The sequence below is a fragment of the Salvelinus namaycush genome, unplaced genomic scaffold, assembly GCF_016432855.1.
Source record: "Salvelinus namaycush isolate Seneca unplaced genomic scaffold, SaNama_1.0 Scaffold2369, whole genome shotgun sequence".
In the NCBI taxonomy this organism is placed as follows: Eukaryota; Metazoa; Chordata; class Actinopteri; order Salmoniformes; family Salmonidae; genus Salvelinus; species Salvelinus namaycush.
Genome location: NW_024059196.1, coordinates 5,335 through 27,861, shown reverse-complemented (window position 1 = coordinate 27,861; position 22,527 = coordinate 5,335). Strand labels below are relative to the sequence as shown.

Sequence of the window (22,527 nt, the reverse complement as noted above, 5' to 3'; positions counted from 1 at the left end):
CATGATTTGTGCCTCGTTCAAGACAACTGTTAACTCCGAACTGCAAACTCTGACTTTAGTGAGTTCAAGACAACTGTTAACTCCGAACTGCAAACTCTGACTTTAGTGAGTTCAAGACAACTGTTAACTCCGAACTGCAAACTCTGACTTTAGTGAGTTCAAGACAACTGTTAACTCTGAACCGCAAACTCTGACTTTAGTGAGTTCAAGACAACTGTTAACTCCGAACTGCAAACTCTGACTTTAGTGAGTTCAAGACAACTGGGAACTCGAGAAAAACGAGCTACGACGGGGAAAATACGTTTTGAACTTTCATTCAACTGGGAATTGTAAATCCGGAACTCGGGCCTCTTTCTAGAGCGACGTCCTGAAGATCACTGACGTCGTCATGATTCAACCTTTTTGGAGCACCGCCACGCCCCCTTCCTGTTCAAGTGACCACGGCACAAGGTGAGTCCAAAAATGTCTTGTATGCTGCTGTATAAATGATGTAATATGCCAGGGATATATGTATACTGTAGCTGAGAAAGTAACACTAAGTGTATGTTGTGTAGTAAGCTGTTAGTAGCCTATGTGTCTCACCCTAATCATTTGGTCCCTTTCCCCTCATAACTTAGCCTACTGTTCTGACTTGGTGGTGCACATGTAGCCTATAACCTATTTGTGAGAAATATCATTATCTAATATTGTAAGAGCTTAAATCTTCTGCTTATACGCCCCCTTTAATTATCCTACAGTTCAGACTTGGTGTACAGGGAGAATACTGTAAGAACGGCCCATGTTTTGAATTCTGTCGCTGTACGTTTCAAAAGGGCTCAACAAATAGTTATATTGACTACGTCCGTCCTAGCTCGCTCATTAATGTCTTAATCGAAATGACGGATTGCCTCTTCACCCTTGACCCAAATCTAACTGCCTGTAGCTCAGGACCTGAAGCAAGGATATGCATATTCTTGATACCATTTGAAAGTTTGTGGAAATATTAAATTAATGTAGGAGAATATAACACATTAGATCTGGTAAAAGATAATACAAAGAAAAAAACACATTTCTTTTTTTTTCATCATCTTTGAAATGCAAGAGAAAGGCCATGATGTACTATTCCAGCCCAGGTGCAATTTAGATTTTGGTCACTAGATGGCAGCAGTGTAGGTGCAAAGTTTTAGACTGATCCAATGAACCATTGCATATCTGTTCAAAATGTTGTATCAAGACTGCCCAAACGTGCCTAATTTGTTTATTAATAACTTTTCATGTTCGTAACTGTGCACTCTCCTCAAACAATAGCATGTTATTCTTTCACTGTAATAGCTACTGTAAATTGGACAGTGCAGTTAGATTAACAAGAATTTAAGCTTTCTACCCATATCAGATATGTCTATGTCCTGGGAAATGTTACTTACAACCTCATGCTAATCACGTTAGCTCAACCGTTCCGTCGAGGGTCTTATGCTGGTGACATGAGCGATGCTTGGTTGCCGTTTGACAAATAAAAATAACCTGTCTTTTTCCATCCATACTAATCTCATGTAGTCTATATCTGCAAGCTGTTGGCTAGACAGCGAATGCCAAGACTAGTGCGCACATTCGCTATGGTAACGCAACAGTATTTGTGGCCAATGCGCCAGTAAAGTTGAATGTGGAAACCCATTTAACTTGTATATTTTAGTTGGTACACGGGAATTCAATCGCAAAAAAATGTATTTTTATATGCATTGTCATCACGCACAGCCTTTTATCAGCAACATATCAATTTGATTAAAACATTTCCGGTAGGAAAAATGCACGTATTGTTTTTAGAATATTTGCATAAAAGGTTTCCATCCAATTGGCGATAGATTTAAGTGAATATTCTAAAATCTGCATAAATCAAAAATCTGGGCATTTTCACCAAACTTGTTGCAGATACAAATCAGTGCGATGAGTTAGTGTACATATGTACCGTTTTTCCATTAAGTTGTCATGTACCTAAATACAAATCTAAAGTTAAATTTTCAACTCCCAATAGTGGTCACAGAAACCGTCGCTTTAAATAGCAAGTGTCTAGTGTGGTTTTTGGCACGTACGCTCTGGTCAACAGGTCGCAGACAGTGCGGGTAGGCTGGTCGACATGGAGATCACGGAAAAGAGCGAGAATAACGTCACCGAGACAAGTCAAGCATCGATGTTTAGATGTACCACAGAAAACCGAAATGAAGAGCGACACCACGGCTGTCTTTTACGTAGCTCGGCAATGGTATTATGAATGTCAATTTGTTGTGTGTCCTCAGACTCCGCCGCTACGGGTAGTACCAGGATGTAGGAAACACCGATTAAATAGAATGAAACGTTAATACCATCCAGCTACTGTCGCTGCCTCAGGCAGTCCTAATAGCGCCGCAAATTAAACCAAAGTAGAGTTCCTGTCGGTCTGATACCCTTTCTGCATGCTGAACATGTGTTAGTGGGGTTTGGCCGTTGACCTTTAACCTGGATGTTGTGTGTTAGTCTAACACTTAGACGGAAATGCACTTTCACCCTGTGAAGTTAAATTATTTAATCTGTGGTCCAACTGCTTGGTTTCCCATGAGTCAGTGGGGGGGGGGGGGACCACAAAACATCGGGACCAACCCATTTAACAGAACGTCCCAGCTTGCGCTATGACCAAGGCTATAAATTTGCACTTCAAAATGGTCATTGGATCAATGGCACATACGGATTTCCCACTGCCATTTCTCATGCAGCCAAATAGATCCCATGTCAAACAGCAGTTATACATCTAGCCTGGATACCAGTCTGTTAGTCAACGGTCCACCTCCTCTAGTAATCCATGTCAAACAGCAGTTATACATCTAGCCTGGATACCAGTCTGTTAGTCAACGGTCCACCTCCTCTAGTAATCCATGTCAAACAGCAGTTATACATCTAGCCTGGATACCAGTCTGTTAGTCAACGGTCCACCTCCTCTAGTAATCCATGTCAAACAGCAGTTATACATCTAGCCTGGATACCAGTCTGTTAGTCAACGGTCCACCTCTTCTAGTAATCCATGTCAAACAGCAGTTATACATCTAGCCTGGATACCAGTCTGTTAGTCAACGGTACACCCCTCTAGTAATCCATGTCAAACAGCAGTTATACATCTAGCCTGGATACCAGTCTGTTAGTCAACGGTCCACCTCCTCCAGTAATCCATGTCAAACAGCAGTTATACATCTAGCCTGGATACCAGTCTGTTAGTCAACGGTCCACCTCTTCTAGTAATCCATGTCAAACAGCAGTTATACATCTAGCCTGGATACCAGTCTGTTAGTCAACGGTCCACTTCCTCTAGTAATCCATGTCAAACAGCAGTTATACATCTAGCCTGGATACCAGTCTGTTAGTCAACGGTCCACCTCCTCTAGTAATCCATGTCAAACAGCAGTTATACATCTAGCCTGGATACCAGTCTGTTAGTCAACGGTACACCTCCTCTAGTAATCCATGTCAAACAGCAGTTATACATCTAGCCTGGATACCAGTCTGTTAGTCAACGGTACACCTCCTCTAGTAATCCATGTCAAACAGCAGTTATACATCTAGCCTGGATACCAGTCTGTTAGTCAACGGTCCACCTCTTCTAGTAATCCATGTCAAACAGCAGTTATACATCTAGCCTGGATACCAGTCTGTTAGTCAACGGTCCACCTCCTCTAGTAATCCATGTCAAACAGCAGTTATACATCTAGCCTGGATACCAGTCTGTTAGTCAACGGTCCACCTCCTCTAGTAATCCATGTCAAACAGCAGTTATACATCTAGCCTGGATACCAGTCTGTTAGTCAACGGTCCACCTCCTCTAGTAATCTATGTCAAACAGCAGTTATACATCTAGCCTGGATACCAGTCTGTTAGTCAACGGTCCACCTCTAGTAATCCATGTCAAACAGCAGTTATACATCTAGCCTGGATACCAGTCTGTTAGTCAACGGTCCACCTCCTCTAGTAATCCATGTCAAACAGCAGTTATACATCTAGCCTGGATACCAGTCTGTTAGTCAACGGTACCCCTCTAGTAATCCATGTCAAACAGCAGTTATACATCTAGCCTGGATACCAGTCTGTTAGTCAACGGTCCACCCCCTCTAGTAATCCATGTCAAACAGCAGTTATACATCTAGCCTGGATACCAGTCTGTTAGTCAACGGTCCACCTCCTCTAGTAATCCATGTCAAACAGCAGTTATACATCTAGCCTGGATACCAGTCTGTTAGTCAACGGTCCACCTCTTCTAGTAATCCATGTCAAACAGCAGTTATACATCTAGCCTGGATACCAGTCTGTTAGTCAACGGTCCACCTCCTCTAGTAATCCATGTCAAACAGCAGTTATACATCTAGCCTGGATACCAGTCTGTTAGTCAACGGTCCACCTCCTCTAGTAATCCATGTCAAACAGCAGTTATACATCTAGCCTGGATACCAGTCTGTTAGTCAACGGTCCACCCCCTCTAGTAATCCATGTCAAACAGCAGTTATACATCTAGCCTGGATACCAGTCTGTTAGTCAACGGTCCACCCCCTCTAGTAATCCATGTCAAACAGCAGTTATACATCTAGCCTGGATACCAGTCTGTTAGTCAACGGTCCACCTCCTCTAGTAATCCATGTCAAACAGCAGTTATACATCTAGCCTGGATACCAGTCTGTTAGTCAACGGTCCACCCCCTCTAGTAATCCATGTCAAACAGCAGTTATACATCTAGCCTGGATACCAGTCTGTTAGTCAACGGTCCACCTCCTCCAGTAATCCATGTCAAACAGCAGTTATACATCTAGCCTGGATACCAGTCTGTTAGTCAACGGTCCACCTCCTCTAGTAATCCATGTCAAACAGCAGTTATACATCTAGCCTGGATACCAGTCTGTTAGTCAACGGTCCACCTCCTCCAGTAATCCATGTCAAACAGCAGTTATACATCTAGCCTGGATACCAGTCTGTTAGTCAACGGTCCACCTCTTCTAGTAATCCATGTCAAACAGCAGTTATACATCTAGCCTGGATACCAGTCTGTTAGTCAACGGTCCACCTCCTCTAGTAATCCATGTCAAACAGCAGTTATACATCTAGCCTGGATACCAGTCTGTTAGTCAACGGTCCACCTCCTCTAGTAATCCATGTCAAACAGCAGTTATACATCTAGCCTGGATACCAGTCTGTTAATCAACGGTCCACCTCTTCTAGTAATCCATGTCAAACAGCAGTTATACATCTAGCCTGGATACCAGTCTGTTAGTCAACGGTCCACCCCTCTAGTAATCCATGTCAAACAGCAGTTATACATCTAGCCTGGATACCAGTCTGTTAGTCAACGGTCCACCTCCTCTAGTAATCCATGTCAAACAGCAGTTATACATCTAGCCTGGATACCAGTCTGTTAGTCAACGGTCCACCTCCTCTAGTAATCCATGTCAAACAGCAGTTATACATCTAGCCTGGATACCAGTCTGTTAGTCAACGGTCCACCTCCTCTAGTAATCCATGTCAAACAGCAGTTATACATCTAGCCTGGATACCAGTCTGTTAGTCAACGGTCCACCTCCTCTAGTAATCCATGTCAAACAGCAGTTATACATCTAGCCTGGATACCAGTCTGTTAGTCAACGGTCCACCTCCTCTAGTAATCCATGTCAAACAGCAGTTATACATCTAGCCTGGATACCAGTCTGTTAGTCAACGGTCCACCCCCTCTAGTAATCCATGTCAAACAGCAGTTATACATCTAGCCTGGATACCAGTCTGTTAGTCAACGGTCCACCTCCTCTAGTAATCCATGTCAAACAGCAGTTATACATCTAGCCTGGATACCAGTCTGTTAGTCAACGGTCCACCCCCTCTAGTAATCCATGTCAAACAGCAGTTATACATCTAGCCTGGATACCAGTCTGTTAGTCAACGGTCCACCTCTTCTAGTAATCCATGTCAAACAGCAGTTATACATCTAGCCTGGATACCAGTCTGTTAGTCAACGGTACACCTCCTCTAGTAATCCATGTCAAACAGCAGTTATACATCTAGCCTGGATACCAGTCTGTTAGTCAACGGTCCACCTCCTCTAGTAATCCATGTCAAACAGCAGTTATACATCTAGCCTGGATACCAGTCTGTTAGTCAACGGTCCACCTCCTCTAGTAATCCATGTCAAACAGCAGTTATACATCTAGCCTGGATACCAGTCTGTTAGTCAACGGTCCACCTCCTCTAGTAATCCATGTCAAACAGCAGTTATACATCTAGCCTGGATACCAGTCTGTTAGTCAACGGTCCACCTCCTCTAGTAATCCATGTCAAACAGCAGTTATACATCTAGCCTGGATACCAGTCTGTTAGTCAACGGTCCACCTCTTCTAGTAATCCATGTCAAACAGCAGTTATACATCTAGCCTGGATACCAGTCTGTTAGTCAACGGTACACCCCTCTAGTAATCCATGTCAAACAGCAGTTATACATCTAGCCTGGATACCAGTCTGTTAGTCAACGGTCCACCTCCTCCAGTAATCCATGTCAAACAGCAGTTATACATCTAGCCTGGATACCAGTCTGTTAGTCAACGGTCCACCTCTTCTAGTAATCCATGTCAAACAGCAGTTATACATCTAGCCTGGATACCAGTCTGTTAGTCAACGGTCCACTTCCTCTAGTAATCCATGTCAAACAGCAGTTATACATCTAGCCTGGATACCAGTCTGTTAGTCAACGGTCCACCTCCTCTAGTAATCCATGTCAAACAGCAGTTATACATCTAGCCTGGATACCAGTCTGTTAGTCAACGGTACACCTCCTCTAGTAATCCATGTCAAACAGCAGTTATACATCTAGCCTGGATACCAGTCTGTTAGTCAACGGTACACCTCCTCTAGTAATCCATGTCAAACAGCAGTTATACATCTAGCCTGGATACCAGTCTGTTAGTCAACGGTCCACCTCTTCTAGTAATCCATGTCAAACAGCAGTTATACATCTAGCCTGGATACCAGTCTGTTAGTCAACGGTCCACCTCCTCCAGTAATCCATGTCAAACAGCAGTTATACATCTAGCCTGGATACCAGTCTGTTAGTCAACGGTACACCTCCTCTAGTAATCCATGTCAAACAGCAGTTATACATCTAGCCTGGATACCAGTCTGTTAGTCAACGGTACACCTCCTCTAGTAATCCATGTCAAACAGCAGTTATACATCTAGCCTGGATACCAGTCTGTTAGTCAACGGTCCACCTCCTCTAGTAATCCATGTCAAACAGCAGTTATACATCTAGCCTGGATACCAGTCTGTTAGTCAACGGTCCACCTCCTCTAGTAATCCATGTCAAACAGCAGTTATACATCTAGCCTGGATACCAGTCTGTTAGTCAACGGTACACCTCCTCTAGTAATCCATGTCAAACAGCAGTTATACATCTAGCCTGGATACCAGTCTGTTAGTCAACGGTCCACCTCCTCTAGTAATCCATGTCAAACAGCAGTTATACATCTAGCCTGGATACCAGTCTGTTAGTCAACGGTCCACCTCTTCTAGTAATCCATGTCAAACAGCAGTTATACATCTAGCCTGGATACCAGTCTGTTAGTCAACGGTCCACCTCCTCCAGTAATCCATGTCAAACAGCAGTTATACATCTAGCCTGGATACCAGTCTGTTAGTCAACGGTACACCTCCTCTAGTAATCCATGTCAAACAGCAGTTATACATCTAGCCTGGATACCAGTCTGTTAGTCAACGGTACACCTCCTCTAGTAATCCATGTCAAACAGCAGTTATACATCTAGCCTGGATACCAGTCTGTTAGTCAACGGTCCACCTCCTCTAGTAATCCATGTCAAACAGCAGTTATACATCTAGCCTGGATACCAGTCTGTTAGTCAACGGTCCACCTCCTCTAGTAATCCATGTCAAACAGCAGTTATACATCTAGCCTGGATACCAGTCTGTTAGTCAACGGTCCACCTCCTCTAGTAATCCATGTCAAACAGCAGTTATACATCTAGCCTGGATACCAGTCTGTTAGTCAACGGTCCACCTCCTCTAGTAATCCATGTCAAACAGCAGTTATACATCTAGCCTGGATACCAGTCTGTTAGTCAACGGTCCACCTCCTCTAGTAATCCATGTCAAACAGCAGTTATACATCTAGCCTGGATACCAGTCTGTTAGTCAACGGTCCACCTCCTCTAGTAATCCATGTCAAACAGCAGTTATACATCTAGCCTGGATACCAGTCTGTTAGTCAACGGTCCACCTCTAGTAATCCATGTCAAACAGCAGTTATACATCTAGCCTGGATACCAGTCTGTTAGTCAACGGTCCACCTCCTCTAGTAATCCATGTCAAACAGCAGTTATACATCTAGCCTGGATACCAGTCTGTTAGTCAACGGTACACCTCCTCTAGTAATCCATGTCAAACAGCAGTTATACATCTAGCCTGGATACCAGTCTGTTAGTCAACGGTCCACCTCCTCTAGTAATCCATGTCAAACAGCAGTTATACATCTAGCCTGGATACCAGTCTGTTAGTCAACGGTCCACCTCCTCTAGTAATCCATGTCAAACAGCAGTTATACATCTAGCCTGGATACCAGTCTGTTAGTCAACGGTCCACCTCCTCCAGTAATCCATGTCAAACAGCAGTTATACATCTAGCCTGGATACCAGTCTGTTAGTCAACGGTCCACCTCTTCTAGTAATCCATGTCAAACAGCAGTTATACATCTAGCCTGGATACCAGTCTGTTAGTCAACGGTCCACCTCCTCTAGTAATCCATGTCAAACAGCAGTTATACATCTAGCCTGGATACCAGTCTGTTAGTCAACGGTCCACCTCCTCTAGTAATCCATGTCAAACAGCAGTTATACATCTAGCCTGGATACCAGTCTGTTAGTCAACGGTCCACCCCTCTAGTAATCCATGTCATACGAAACAGACCTGGTATCCAGGCTAGGAAGTAACCAGATCAACACATTGATGCAGGAAGACAAGAGAACACAACCATTTCAATAGACATGTGCACTTTATTGGTTTTGTATTGGTCAGTGTCCACAACAGGAGCCTACACCCCCCCAGAGAGAGAGGGGAACACCTTTACTCTCATTAGAAAGGTCAAACCCCTCGTTGCATAAAACTAACTGGACCATAAGACTGAAATTACAAAAACAAAACTGTTTATATCAATAACATCATTTACATATTAAGCTTTATTCCCCCCCCCCTCCCTCCACACAGAGCCCAGAGTTAGGGTCCCAAATACAGCCCTATCCCCTAGGTAACGCACTAGATCCCTATGGGCCCTGGTCAATAGTGCACTAGGTAGGGGATAGGGTGGACAGCAACACCTCCATAGAGGTCAATATACGGTGGTGGGGAACATAAACGCGACGACTGTTAACTAACTAAGGACGTGTGGAGTCGTGACCCGTCAACATGGTCTGCCGTCAGACGACATCACATCCTGTCCATCCAGCCAAACAGGGAAGGCTCTCAGACAGACTGACAGCAGGAGAAGACACGCCAGGTGGTCTGACGGCATGTCGAGACAGAGTCTTGGTTGGAATGGGAAGGAGAGAGAGTCTTGGTTGGAATGGGAAGGAGAGAGAGTCTGTACGGGGTCGGTGGTTTAGAAGCATTTACGGTGGACGATGGAGGGACCAGACTCGTCGTATTCCTGCTTGCTGATCCACATCTGCTGGAAGGTGGAGAGAGACGCCAGGATGGAGCCTCCGATCCAGACGGAGTATTTACGCTCTGGAGGGGCGATGATCTGGAGGAGAGACAGGAGGGGGGGACATTAACACGAGTACAGACGTTCACACTGTCCTTCTAGCATCTGACCGCAACAGGTAACGCTGTTAACTACAGGAGGAAGCAGACCATCTATCAAGCAGAGACACATCTCCACCCGGCACAGCCAGAAGAACTGGCCACCCCTCAGCCTGGTTCCTCTCTAGGTTTCTTCCTAGGTTCCTGCCTTTCTAGGGAGTTTCCTAGCCACCCCTCAGCCTGGTTCCTCTCTAGGTTTCTTCCTAGGTTCCTGCCTTTCTAGGGAGTTTCCTAACCACCCCTCAGCCTGGTTCCTCTCTAGGTTTCTTCCTAGGTTCCTGCCTTTCTAGGGAGTTTTTCCTAGCCACCCCTCATAGCCTGGTTCCTCTAGGTTTCTTCCTAGGTTTCGGCCTTTCTAGGGAGTTTTTCCTAGCCACCCCTCATAGCCTGGTTCCTCTAGGTTTCTTCCTAGGTTTTGGCCTTTCTAGGGAGTTTTTCCTAGCCACCCCTCATAGCCTGGTTCCTCTCTAGGTTTCTTCCTAGGTTTTGGCCTTTCTAGGGAGTTTTTCCTAGCCACCCCTCATAGCCTGGTTCCTCTAGGTTTCTTCCTAGGTTTCGGCCTTTCTAGGGAGTTTTTCCTAGCCACCCCTCATAGCCTGGTTCCTCTAGGTTTCTTCCTAGGTTTTGGCCTTTCTAGGGAGTTTTTCCTAGCCACCCCTCATAGCCTGGTTCCTCTCTAGGTTTCTTCCTAGGTTCCTGCCTTTCTAGGGAGTTTTTCCTAGCCACCCCTCATAGCCTGGTTCCTCACTAGGTTTCTTCCTAGGTTCCTGCCTTTCTAGGGAGTTTTTCCTAGCCACCCCTCATAGCCTGGTTCCTCTCTAGGTTTCTTCCTAGGTTCCTGCCTTTCTAGGGAGTTTTTCCTAGCCACCCCTCATAGCCTGGTTCCTCACTAGGTTTCTTCCTAGGTTCCTGCCTTTCTAGGGAGTTTTTCCTAGCCACCCCTCATAGCCTGGTTCCTCACTAGGTTTCTTCCTAGGTTCCTGCCTTTCTAGGGAGTTTTTCCTAGCCACCCCTCATAGCCTGGTTCCTCACTAGGTTTCTTCCTAGGTTCCTGCCTTTCTAGGGAGTTTTTCCTAGCCACCCCTCATAGCCTGGTTCCTCTCTAGGTTTCTTCCTAGGTTCCTGCCTTTCTAGGGAGTTTTTCCTAGCCACCCCTCATAGCCTGGTTCCTCTAGGTTTCTTCCTAGGTTTTGGCCTTTCTAGGGAGTTTCCTAGCCACCCCTCATAGCCTGGTTCCTCACTAGGTTTCTTCCTAGGTTTTGGCCTTTCTAGGGAGTTTCCTAGCCACCCCTCATAGCCTGGTTCCTCACTAGGTTTCTTCCTAGGTTCCTGCCTTTCTAGGGAGTTTCCTAACCACCCCTCAGCCTGGTTCCTCTCTAGGTTTCTTCCTAGGTTCCTGCCTTTCTAGGGAGTTTTTCCTAGCCACCCCTCATAGCCTGGTTCCTCACTAGGTTTCTTCCTAGGTTCCTGCCTTTCTAGGGAGTTTTTCCTAGCCACCCCTCATAGCCTGGTTCCTCTAGGTTTCGGCCTTTCTAGGGAGTTTTTCCTAGCCACCCCTCATAGCCTGGTTCCTCTAGGTTTCTTCCTAGGTTTTGGCCTTTCTAGGGAGTTTTTCCTAGCCACCCCTCATAGCCTGGTTCCTCACTAGGTTTCTTCCTAGGTTCCTGCCTTTCTAGGGAGTTTTTCCTAGCCACCCCTCATAGCCTGGTTCCTCACTAGGTTTCTTCCTAGGTTCCTGCCTTTCTAGGGAGTTTCCTAACCACCCCTCAGCCTGGTTCCTCTCTAGGTTTCTTCCTAGGTTCCTGCCTTTCTAGGGAGTTTTTCCTAGCCACCCCTCATAGCCTGGTTCCTCTCTAGGTTTCTTCCTAGGTTTTGGCCTTTCTAGGGAGTTTCCTAGCCACCCCTCATAGCCTGGTTCCTCACTAGGTTTCTTCCTAGGTTCCTGCCTTTCTAGGGAGTTTCCTAACCACCCCTCAGCCTGGTTCCTCTCTAGGTTTCTTCCTAGGTTTTGGCCTTTCTAGGGAGTTTCCTAACCACCCCTCACAGCCTGGTTCCTCTCTAGGTTTCTTCCTAGGTTTTGGCCTTTCTAGGGAGTTTTTCCTAGCCACCCCTCATAGCCTAGTTCCTCTCTAGGTTTCTTCCTAGGTTTTGGCCTTTCTAGGGAGTTTCCTAGCCACCCCTCATAGCCTGGTTCCTCTCTAGGTTTCTTCCTAGGTTCCTGCCTTTCTAGGGAGTTTCCTAGCCACCCCTCATAGCCTGGTTCCTCACTAGGTTTCTTCCTAGGTTCTGGCCTTTCTAGGGAGTTTTTCCTGGCCACCCCTCATAGCCTGGTTCCTCTCTAGGTTTCTTCCTAGGTTTCGGCCTTTCTAGGGAGTTTTTCCTAGCCACCCCTCATAGCCTGGTTCCTCTAGGTTTCTTCCTAGGTTTTGGCCTTTCTAGGGAGTTTTTCCTAGCCACCCCTCATAGCCTGGTTCCTCTCTAGGTTTCTTCCTAGGTTCCTGCCTTTCTAGGGAGTTTTTCCTAGCCACCCCTCATAGCCTGGTTCCTCTCTAGGTTTCTTCCTAGGTTCTGGTCTTTCTAGGGAGTTTTTCCTAGCCACCCCTCATAGCCTGGTTCCTCTCTAGGTTTCTTCCTAGGTTCTGGTCTTTCTAGGGAGTTTTTCCTAGCCACCCCTCATAGCCTGGTTCCTCTCAAGGTTTCTTCCTAGGTTTTGGCCTTTCTAGGGAGTTTTTCCTAGCCACCCCTCATAGCCTGGTTCCTCTCTAGGTTTCTTCCTAGGTTTTGGCCTTTCTAGGGAGTTTTTCCTAGCCACCGTGCTTCTACACCTGCATTGCTTGCTGTTTGGGGTTTTAGGCTGGGTTTCTGTACAGCACTTTGAGACATCAGCTGATGTACGAAGGGCTTTATAAATACATTTGATAATTTATAGTCACCTTGATCTTCATGGTGGACGGGGCCAGAGAGGTGATCTCCTTCTGCATCCTGTCAGCGATGCCGGGGTACATGGTGGTTCCTCCGGACATCACCGTGTTGGCGTACAGGTCCTTACGGATGTCCACGTCACACTTCATGATGGAGTTGAAGGTGGTCTCGTGGATGCCGCAAGACTCCATACCTGGAGAGAGAGAGGAGACATGGCCGTCACTACGGGGCATCGCAACACAAGATGGCTGCCAGACTGACACGGATCGGCTGTTCCAGAGAGGTTCGTTGAAGAGACTCACCGAGGAAGGAGGGCTGGAAGAGGGCCTCTGGGCAGCGGAACCTCTCGTTGCCGATGGTGATGACCTGTCCGTCAGGCAGCTCATAGCTCTTCTCCAGGGAGGAAGAGGAGGCAGCGGTGCCCATCTCCTGCTCAAAGTCCAGCGCCACGTAGCACAGCTTCTCCTTGATGTCGCGAACGATTTCCCTCTCGGCCGTGGTGGTGAAGCTGTAGCCTCGCTCCGTCAGGATCTTCATCAGGTAGTCTGTGAGGTCGCGGCCGGCCAGATCCAGACGCAGGATGGCGTGGGGCAGAGCGTAGCCCTCGTAGATGGGTACTGTGTGGGTCACGCCGTCACCGGAGTCCATGACGATACCGGTGGTACGGCCGGAGGCGTACAGGGACAACACGGCCTGGATGGCCACGTACATGGCAGGGGTGTTGAAGGTCTCAAACATGATCTGGGGGAGAGAGAGAAGGGGGATGTGAGTCACGGTGCTGGAGGACTAGAGTAGAGGACAGGAGTCACAGCACACAGTAGACCATGCTGTCCAGTGAGTCACGGTGCTGGAGGACTACAGTAGAGGACAGGAGTCACAGCACACAGTAGACCATGCTGTCCAGTGAGTCAGAGGGAAACCATCGATGCATTAGTGGAGAAACACAGCAATATTAGTACTGTTACTGTCCTACAGGTTAGTCCTAGATCATTACTGTCCTACAGGTTAGTCCAGTCAGTCCTAGATCATTACTGTCCTACAGGTTAGTCTAGTCAGTCCTAGATCATTACTGTCCTACAGGTTAGTCTAGTCAGTCCTAGATCATTACTGTCCTACAGGTTAGTCTAGTCAGTCCTAGATCATTACTGTCCTACAGGTTAGTCTAGTCAGTCCTAGATCATTACTGTCCTACAGGTTAGTCTAGTCAGTCCTAGATCATTACTGTCCTACAGGTTAGTCTAGTCAGTCCTAGATCATTACTGTCCTACAGGTTAGTCTAGTCAGTCCTAGATCATTACTGTCCTACAGGTTAGTCTAGTCAGTCCTAGATCATTACTGTCCTACAGGTTAGTCTAGTCAGTCCTAGATCATTACTGTCCTACAGGTTAGTCTAGTCAGTCCTAGATCATTACTGTCCTACAGGTTAGTCTAGTCAGTCCTAGATCATTACTGTCCTACAGGTTAGTCTAGTCAGTCCTAGATCATTACTGTCCTACAGGTTAGTCTAGTCAGTCCTAGATCATTACTGTCCTACAGGTTAGTCTAGTCAGTCCTAGATCATTACTGTCCTACAGGTTAGTCTAGTCAGTCCTAGATCATTACTGTCCTACAGGTTAGTCTAGTCAGTCCTAGATCATTACTGTCCTACAGGTTAGTCTAGTCAGTCCTAGATCATTACTGTCCTACAGGTTAGTCTAGTCAGTCCTAGATCATTACTGTCCTACAGGTTAGTCTAGTCAGTCCTAGATCATTACTGTCCTACAGGTTAGTCTAGTCAGTCCTAGATCATTACTGTCCTACAGGTTAGTCTAGTCAGTCCTAGATCATTACTGTCCTACAGGTTAGTCTAGTCAGTCCTAGATCATTACTGTCCTACAGGTTAGTCTAGTCAGTCCTAGATCATTACTGTCCTACAGGTTAGTCTAGTCAGTCCTAGATCATTACTGTCCTACAGGTTAGTCTAGTCAGTCCTAGATCATTACTGTCCTACAGGTTAGTCTAGTCAGTCCTAGATCATTACTGTCCTACAGGTTAGTCTAGTCAGTCCTAGATCATTACTGTCCTACAGGTTAGTCTAGTCAGTCCTAGATCATTACTGTCCTACAGGTTAGTCCAGTCAGTCCTATATCATTACTGTTACTGTCCTACAGGTTAGTCCAGTCAGTCCTAGATCATTACTGTCCTACAGGTTAGTCTAGTCAGTCCTATATCATTACTGTCCTACAGGTTAGTCTAGTCAGTCCTAGATCATTACTGTCCTACAGGTTAGTCTAGTCAGTCCTAGATCATTACTGTTGCTGTCCTACAGGTTAGTCTAGTCAGTCCTAGATCATTACTGTCCTACAGGTTAGTCTAGTCAGTCCTAGATCATTACTGTCCTACAGGTTAGTCTAGTCAGTCCTAGATCATTACTGTCCTACAGGTTAGTCTAGTCAGTCCTAGATCATTACTGTCCTACAGGTTAGTCTAGTCAGTCCTATATCATTACTGTTACTGTCCTACAGGTTAGTCTAGTCAGTCCTAGATCATTACTGTCCTACAGGTTAGTCTAGTCAGTCCTATATCATTACTGTCCTACAGGTTAGTCTAGTCAGTCCTAGATCATTACTGTTACTGTCCTACAGGTTAGTCTAGTCAGTCCTAGATCATTACTGTCCTACAGGTTAGTCTAGTCAGTCCTAGATCATTACTGTCCTACAGGTTAGTCTAGTCAGTCCTAGATCATTACTGTTACTGTCCTACAGGTTAGTCTAGTCAGTCCTAGATCATTACTGTTACTGTCCTACAGGTTAGTCTAGTCAGTCCTAGACCATTACTGTTACTGTCCTACAGGTTAGTCTAGTCAGTCCTAGACCATTACTGTCCTACAGGTTAGTCTAGTCAGTCCTAGATCATTACTGTCCTACAGGTTAGTCTAGTCAGTCCTAGATCATTACTGTCCTACAGGTTAGTCTAGTCAGTCCTAGATCATTACTGTCCTACAGGTTAGTCTAGTCAGTCCTAGATCATTACTGTCCTACAGGTTAGTCTAGTCAGTCCTAGATCATTACTGTCCTACAGGTTAGTCTAGTCAGTCCTAGATCATTACTGTTACTGTCCTACAGGTTAGTCTAGTCAGTCCTAGATCATTACTGTCCTACAGGTTAGTCTAGTCAGTCCTAGATCATTACTGTCCTACAGGTTAGTCCAGTCAGTCCTAGATCATTACTGTCCTACAGGTTAGTCCAGTCAGTCCTAGATCATTACTGTCCTACAGGTTAGTCCAGTCAGTCCTATATCATTACTGTTACTGTCCTACAGGTTAGTCCAGTCAGTCCTAGATCATTACTGTCCTACAGGTTAGTCTAGTCAGTCCTATATCATTACTGTCCTACAGGTTAGTCTAGTCAGTCCTATATCATTACTGTCCTACAGGTTAGTCTAGTCAGTCCTAGATCATTACTGTTACTGTCCTACAGGTTAGTCTAGTCAGTCCTAGATCATTACTGTTACTGTCCTACAGGTTAGTTTAGTCAGTCCTAGATCATTACTGTCCTACAGGTTAGTCTAGTCAGTCCTAGACCATTACTGTTACTGTCCTACAGGTTAGTCTAGTCAGTCCTAGATCATTACTGTTGCTGTCCTACAGGTTAGTCTAGTCAGTCCTAGATCATTACTGTCCTACAGGTTAGTCTAGTCAGTCCTAGATCATTACTGTCCTACAGGTTAGTCTAGTCAGTCCTAGATCATTACTGTTACTGTCCTACAGGTTAGTCTAGTCAGTCCTAGATCATTACTGTCCTACAGGTTAGTCTAGTCAGTCCTATATCATTACTGTCCTACAGGTTAGTCTAGTCAGTCCTAGATCATTACTGTTACTGTCCTACAGGTTAGTCTAGTCAGTCCTAGATCATTACTGTTACTGTCCTACAGGTTAGTCTAGTCAGTCCTAGATCATTACTGTCCTACAGGTTAGTCTAGTCAGTCCTAGACCATTACTGTTACTGTCCTACAGGTTAGTCTAGTCAGTCCTATATCATTACTGTCCTACAGGTTAGTCTAGTCAGTCCTAGATCATTACTGTCCTACAGGTTAGTCTAGTCAGTCCTAGATCATTACTGTTACTGTCCTACAGGTTAGTCTAGTCAGTCCTAGATCATTACTGTCCTACAGGTTAGTCTAGTCAGTCCTAGATCATTACTGTTACTGTCCTACAGGTTAGTCTAGTCAGTCCTAGATCATTACTGTCCTACAGGTTAGTCTAGTCAGTCCTAGATCATTACTGTCCTACAGGTTAGTCTAGTCAGTCCTAGACCATTACTGTCCTACAGGTTAGTCCAGTCAGTCCTAGATCATTACTGTCCTACAGGTTAGTCCAGTCAGTCCTATATCATTACTGTTACTGTCCTACAGGTTAGTCCAGTCAGTCCTAGATCATTACTGTCCTACAGGTTAGTCTAGTCAGTCCTATATCATTACTGTCCTACAGGTTAGTCTAGTCAGTCCTATATCATTACTGTCCTACAGGTTAGTCTAGTCAGTCCTAGATCATTACTGTTACTGTCCTACAGGTTAGTCTAGTCAGTCCTAGATCATTACTGTTACTGTCCTACAGGTTAGTTTAGTCAGTCCTAGATCATTACTGTCCTACAGGTTAGTCTAGTCAGTCCTAGACCATTACTGTTACTGTCCTACAGGTTAGTCTAGTCAGTCCTAGATCATTACTGTTGCTGTCCTACAGGTTAGTCTAGTCAGTCCTAGATCATTACTGTCCTACAGGTTAGTCTAGTCAGTCCTAGATCATTACTGTCCTACAGGTTAGTCTAGTCAGTCCTAGATCATTACTGTTACTGTCCTACAGGTTAGTCTAGTCAGTCCTAGATCATTACTGTCCTACAGGTTAGTCTAGTCAGTCCTATATCATTACTGTCCTACAGGTTAGTCTAGTCAGTCCTAGATCATTACTGTTACTGTCCTACAGGTTAGTCTAGTCAGTCCTAGATCATTACTGTTACTGTCCTACAGGTTAGTCTAGTCAGTCCTAGATCATTACTGTCCTACAGGTTAGTCTAGTCAGTCCTAGACCATTACTGTTACTGTCCTACAGGTTAGTCTAGTCAGTCCTATATCATTACTGTCCTACAGGTTAGTCTAGTCAGTCCTAGATCATTACTGTCCTACAGGTTAGTCTAGTCAGTCCTAGATCATTACTGTTACTGTCCTACAGGTTAGTCTAGTCAGTCCTAGATCATTACTGTCCTACAGGTTAGTCTAGTCAGTCCTATATCATTACTGTCCTACAGGTTAGTCTAGTCAGTCCTAGATCATTACTGTCCTACAGGTTAGTCTAGTCAGTCCTAGATCATTACTGTTACTGTCCTACAGGTTAGTCTAGTCAGTCCTAGATCATTACTGTCCTACAGGTTAGTCTAGTCAGTCCTAGATCATTACTGTTGCTGTCCTACAGGTTAGTCTAGTCAGTCCTAGATCATTACTGTCCTACAGGTTAGTCTAGTCAGTCCTAGATCATTACTGTCCTACAGGTTAGTCTAGTCAGTCCTAGATCATTACTGTCCTACAGGTTAGTCTAGTCAGTCCTAGATCATTACTGTCCTACAGGTTAGTCTAGTCAGTCCTAGATCATTACTGTCCTACAGGTTAGTCTAGTCAGTCCTATATCATTACTGTCCTACAGGTTAGTCTAGTCAGTCCTAGATCATTACTGTCCTACAGGTTAGTCTAGTCAGTCCTAGATCATTACTGTCCTACAGGTTAGTCTAGTCAGTCCTAGATCATTACTGTTACTGTCCTACAGGTTAGTCTAGTCAGTCCTAGATCATTACTGTTACTGTCCTACAGGTTAGTCTATTCAGTCCTAGATCATTACTGTCCTACAGGTTAGTCCAGTCAGTCCTAGATCATTACTGTCCTACAGGTTAGTCTAGTCAGTCCTAGATCATTACTGTCCTACAGGTTAGTCTAGTCAGTCCTAGATCATTACTGTCCTACAGGTTAGTCTAGTCAGTCCTAGATCATTACTGTCCTACAGGTTAGTCTAGTCAGTCCTAGATCATTACTGTCCTACAGGTTAGTCTAGTCAGTCCTAGATCATTACTGTCCTACAGGTTAGTCTAGTCAGTCCTAGACCATTACTGTCCTACAGGTTAGTCTAGTCAGTCCTAGACCATTACTGTCCTACAGGTTAGTCTAGTCAGTCCTAGACCATTACTGTCCTACAGGTTAGTCCAGTCAGTCCTAGATCATTACTGTTACTGTCCTACAGGTTAGTCTAGTCAGTCCTAGATCATTAGATCACTGTCCTACAGGTTAGTCCAGTCAGTCCTAGATCATTACTGTTACTGTCCTACAGGTTAGTCTAGTCAGTCCTAGATCATTACTGTCCTACAGGTTAGTCCAGTCAGTCCTAGATCATTAGAGTACTGTTACTGTCCTACAGGTTAGTCTAGTCAGTCCTAGATCATTACTGTCCTACAGGTTAGTCCAGTCAGTCCTAGATCATTACTGTCCTACAGGTTAGTCTAGTCAGTCCTAGATCATTACTGTCCTACAGGTTAGTCTAGTCAGTCCTAGATCATTACTGTTACTGTCCTACAGGTTAGTCTAGTCAGTCCTAGATCATTACTGTTACTGTCCTACAGGTTAGTCTAGTCAGTCCTAGATCATTACTGTCCTACAGGTTAGTCCAGTCAGTCCTAGATCATTACTGTCCTACAGGTTAGTCCAGTCAGTCCTAGATCATTACTGTCCTACAGGTTAGTCCAGTCAGTCCTAGATCATTACTGTCCTACAGGTTAGTCCAGTCAGTCCTAGATCATTACTGTTGCTGTCCTACAGGTTAGTCTAGTCAGTCCTAGATCATTACTGTCCTACAGGTTAGTCCAGTCAGTCCTAGATCATTACTGTTGCTGTCCTACAGGTTAGTCTAGTCAGTCCTAGATCATTACTGTTGCTGTCCTACAGGTTAGTCTAGTCAGTCCTAGATCACTGTCCTACAGGTTAGTCTAGTCAGTCCTAGATCACTGTCCTACAGGTTAGTCTAGTCAGTCCTAGATCATTAGATCACTGTCCTACAGGTTAGTCTAGTCAGTCCTAGCTAGCAGCCAGCAGTATGCAGAGGCAGAACAGACCGACAGGAGACCTTTAGCTTCCAGAGGGGTGACAGATCAGCTGTAAGGACAGAGGGCCTGGAGGAGAGGAGGAGAGTGAGCAGGAGAGGAGAGGGCAGAACTGAACAGTAAAGGAGGAGGAAGAGGGCAGAACTGTAAAGGTATAGGAGGAAGAAGAGGGCAGAAATGAACAGTAAAGGTAGAGGAGGAAGAAGAGGGCAGAACAGTAGAGGTAGAGGAAGAAGAGGAGCCGGACGTACCTGGGTCATCTTCTCCCTGTTGGCCTTGGGGTTGAGGGGGGCCTCTGTGAGCAGGACGGGGTGCTCCTCTGGAGCCACTCTCAGCTCGTTGTAGAAGGTGTGATGCCAGATCTTCTCCATGTCGTCCCAGTTGGTGACGATGCCGTGCTCAATGGGGTACTTCAGAGTCAGGATACCCCTCTTGCTTTGAGCCTCATCTCCCACGTAGCTGTCCTTCTGGCCCATGCCAACCATCACTCCCTGGAGACAGATACACAGGTCAGTGACACTGTACTGAATGGAATGTTATGGCTAATTTACCCTATTAATGATGATTAGACTTAACAGGTCAGTTCCAATGATGTTGCATAGCAACACAGAATATACTAAATGACAGTGTAATATTCTGTAAGTACCCTTTACTAGTGTACTCCTACACAAAGCAGTCAGTGTAATGTTGACTAGAGACAAAGTCAAATGGCTACAAAACATTAAAGTTCCAATAGCAATGTAACAGTATCAACATTCAGTATAGCAGATAGTGATATTTCAGTAATTAGATGACAGACGAGGAGTTAATTATTACCTGATGTCTGGGGCGACCAACGATGGACGGGAACACCGCCCGAGGAGCATCATCTCCGGCGAACCCGGCCTTGCACATACCGGAGCCGTTATCAACGACCAGGGCGGCGATTTCATCTTCCATTTCTGCACCGGGAAGAATAAAAACACAAGGAATGAGACTAACGTCTTTACCGGGTGCGCTGCCGGTCACTATCGAGCCAGTGTACTATCAGTGAACGGCCGCTAGGTGGCGCTGAACAGCAACAGTCCAGACCGTTCAGTCACTCAGCGTTTCCACAACCAGTCCATTTGCTTTACCGTAAAAATTCATTAATACAATTGGCTTGGGGCTTAATTCAAGGTTAGACGTGTAGTTAGGTTATAACATAGAGAAGTCGTATGAAACAGGCGTAGTAGATGACTGCCGCCTAGTCAGCGCCGCCAGACAAAAGGCTGGCTGTATTCGGCCGAGGCATCGCCATATAAGGCAATAGTTGGAGCGCCCCCTGACATGTGTTAGTCTATGACAGCGGCCACTCCCTGGACCGGGATAAACAGCCAGACAATAACCCAGGCTAGATCAGTTATCCTGAATATAGTTTATAAAGGAGAGGACACTCCCTGGACCGGGATAAACATCCAGACAGTAACCAAGGCGAGGTCACAGTTTCACATCTATCCTTCAAATAGTTTGAAAAGGAGCGTCTCCCGTGCAATCAGATGACACTAATGTCTACATGTTTAGGCTTGTAACTTGGGCTGGGTGTGGAATGTTACTTATTAAAAACAGTGACCACATAAAACACTGACTCATCTGTTGAGCAAAACAGTCATAAAATATTTGACAAGTTACTCAACATACCGTCATTAAAACATAGGAAGTCATTTACCTAACTTTAACAGCCTGACTTTAATGCTAGTGGAATTTGCCAGACATCCTTGAACCACTCAGCAGGGCGAGTTAAGGGTCAAACTCCATTTGGGGAAACAAACTCTGAGGTAAAATGTTCTGTACATCCGGTAACAGTCATTTGAACTGTTGACGCCCGTCATGCTAACGATTTAATTTATCCTACTGTCAATGTCAACGATAAAACCAACACCGGTTGGCACACTCACTCGGAGATGTTAAATCTACTAGCTAAGTACATTTAAATTGACCAGAAAGCACATTAAAACCTGTGTAAACTCTGACCAACGATAGCTAGCTGCCCAGGGAAAATACCGTACACCAATAACGTTGTGAGCGTTCTGAAAACGAGTTGGCCAGATAACTAACTTAACATCAAATTTCCCCCAACTACAAATGATTAACTTCGACACAAATATAATAATGACACATGAACTTTAAAAAAACACACAATATTCCATCTCTTACCTGTGTTTTAGTGGGGAAGCGTTACCGGCGGTAAGAGAAACTGGCTCTATACTCCTTTCCCTGCGCAGTGAGAAACTTACTGATTAAAGCGTTGCCAAGGCTCCGGGTTTTATATCCGCATTCACCGCAACCCCCCTATCCATATAAGGCGAACTTTCTGCAGCGCGGCTCCTGATTGGTCGAGGGCGTATCCACTTGGCTTGTCGCATTGAGCCACACCGGGCCTCTGCATTGACAGCCCTTGTTATAAGGCGGCTAATAAAGTGTAGTCACTAATATAAGGTTAACTACTATACACACAATATAACGTCCTAGCTAACATTACAAGTTCATTGATTAGGATAGGTGTCATCCTATTCAATGATTGGCATAATATATGTATTATCGATAGTTTCTGTCATGGCCACTGTGATTATGGTTTAAACTAAGATGATAGCGATGTGTTAGATATCTAACGTAGAGAGGGATCTTCCTTTGA

At 45.2% G+C, this 22,527-nt stretch overlaps 1 protein-coding gene across 1 annotated transcript; it reads right to left on the bottom strand.

The window, feature by feature from the left end:
• Positions 1-9,012: 9,012 nt before the first annotated feature.
• Positions 9,013-22,143, bottom strand: LOC120038727 (actin, cytoplasmic 1-like). Its single transcript, XM_038984395.1, has 6 exons — positions 22,050-22,143; positions 20,691-20,815; positions 20,126-20,365; positions 13,062-13,500; positions 12,771-12,952; positions 9,013-9,778 (listed from the first exon to the last, which is right to left on the bottom strand). The coding sequence occupies exons 2-6, from the start codon at positions 20,811-20,813 to the stop codon at positions 9,635-9,637; spliced, it is 1,128 nt and encodes a 375-aa protein (XP_038840323.1). The 5' UTR covers positions 20,814-20,815; positions 22,050-22,143; the 3' UTR covers positions 9,013-9,634.
• Between the last annotated feature and the right edge of the window lie 384 nt (positions 22,144-22,527).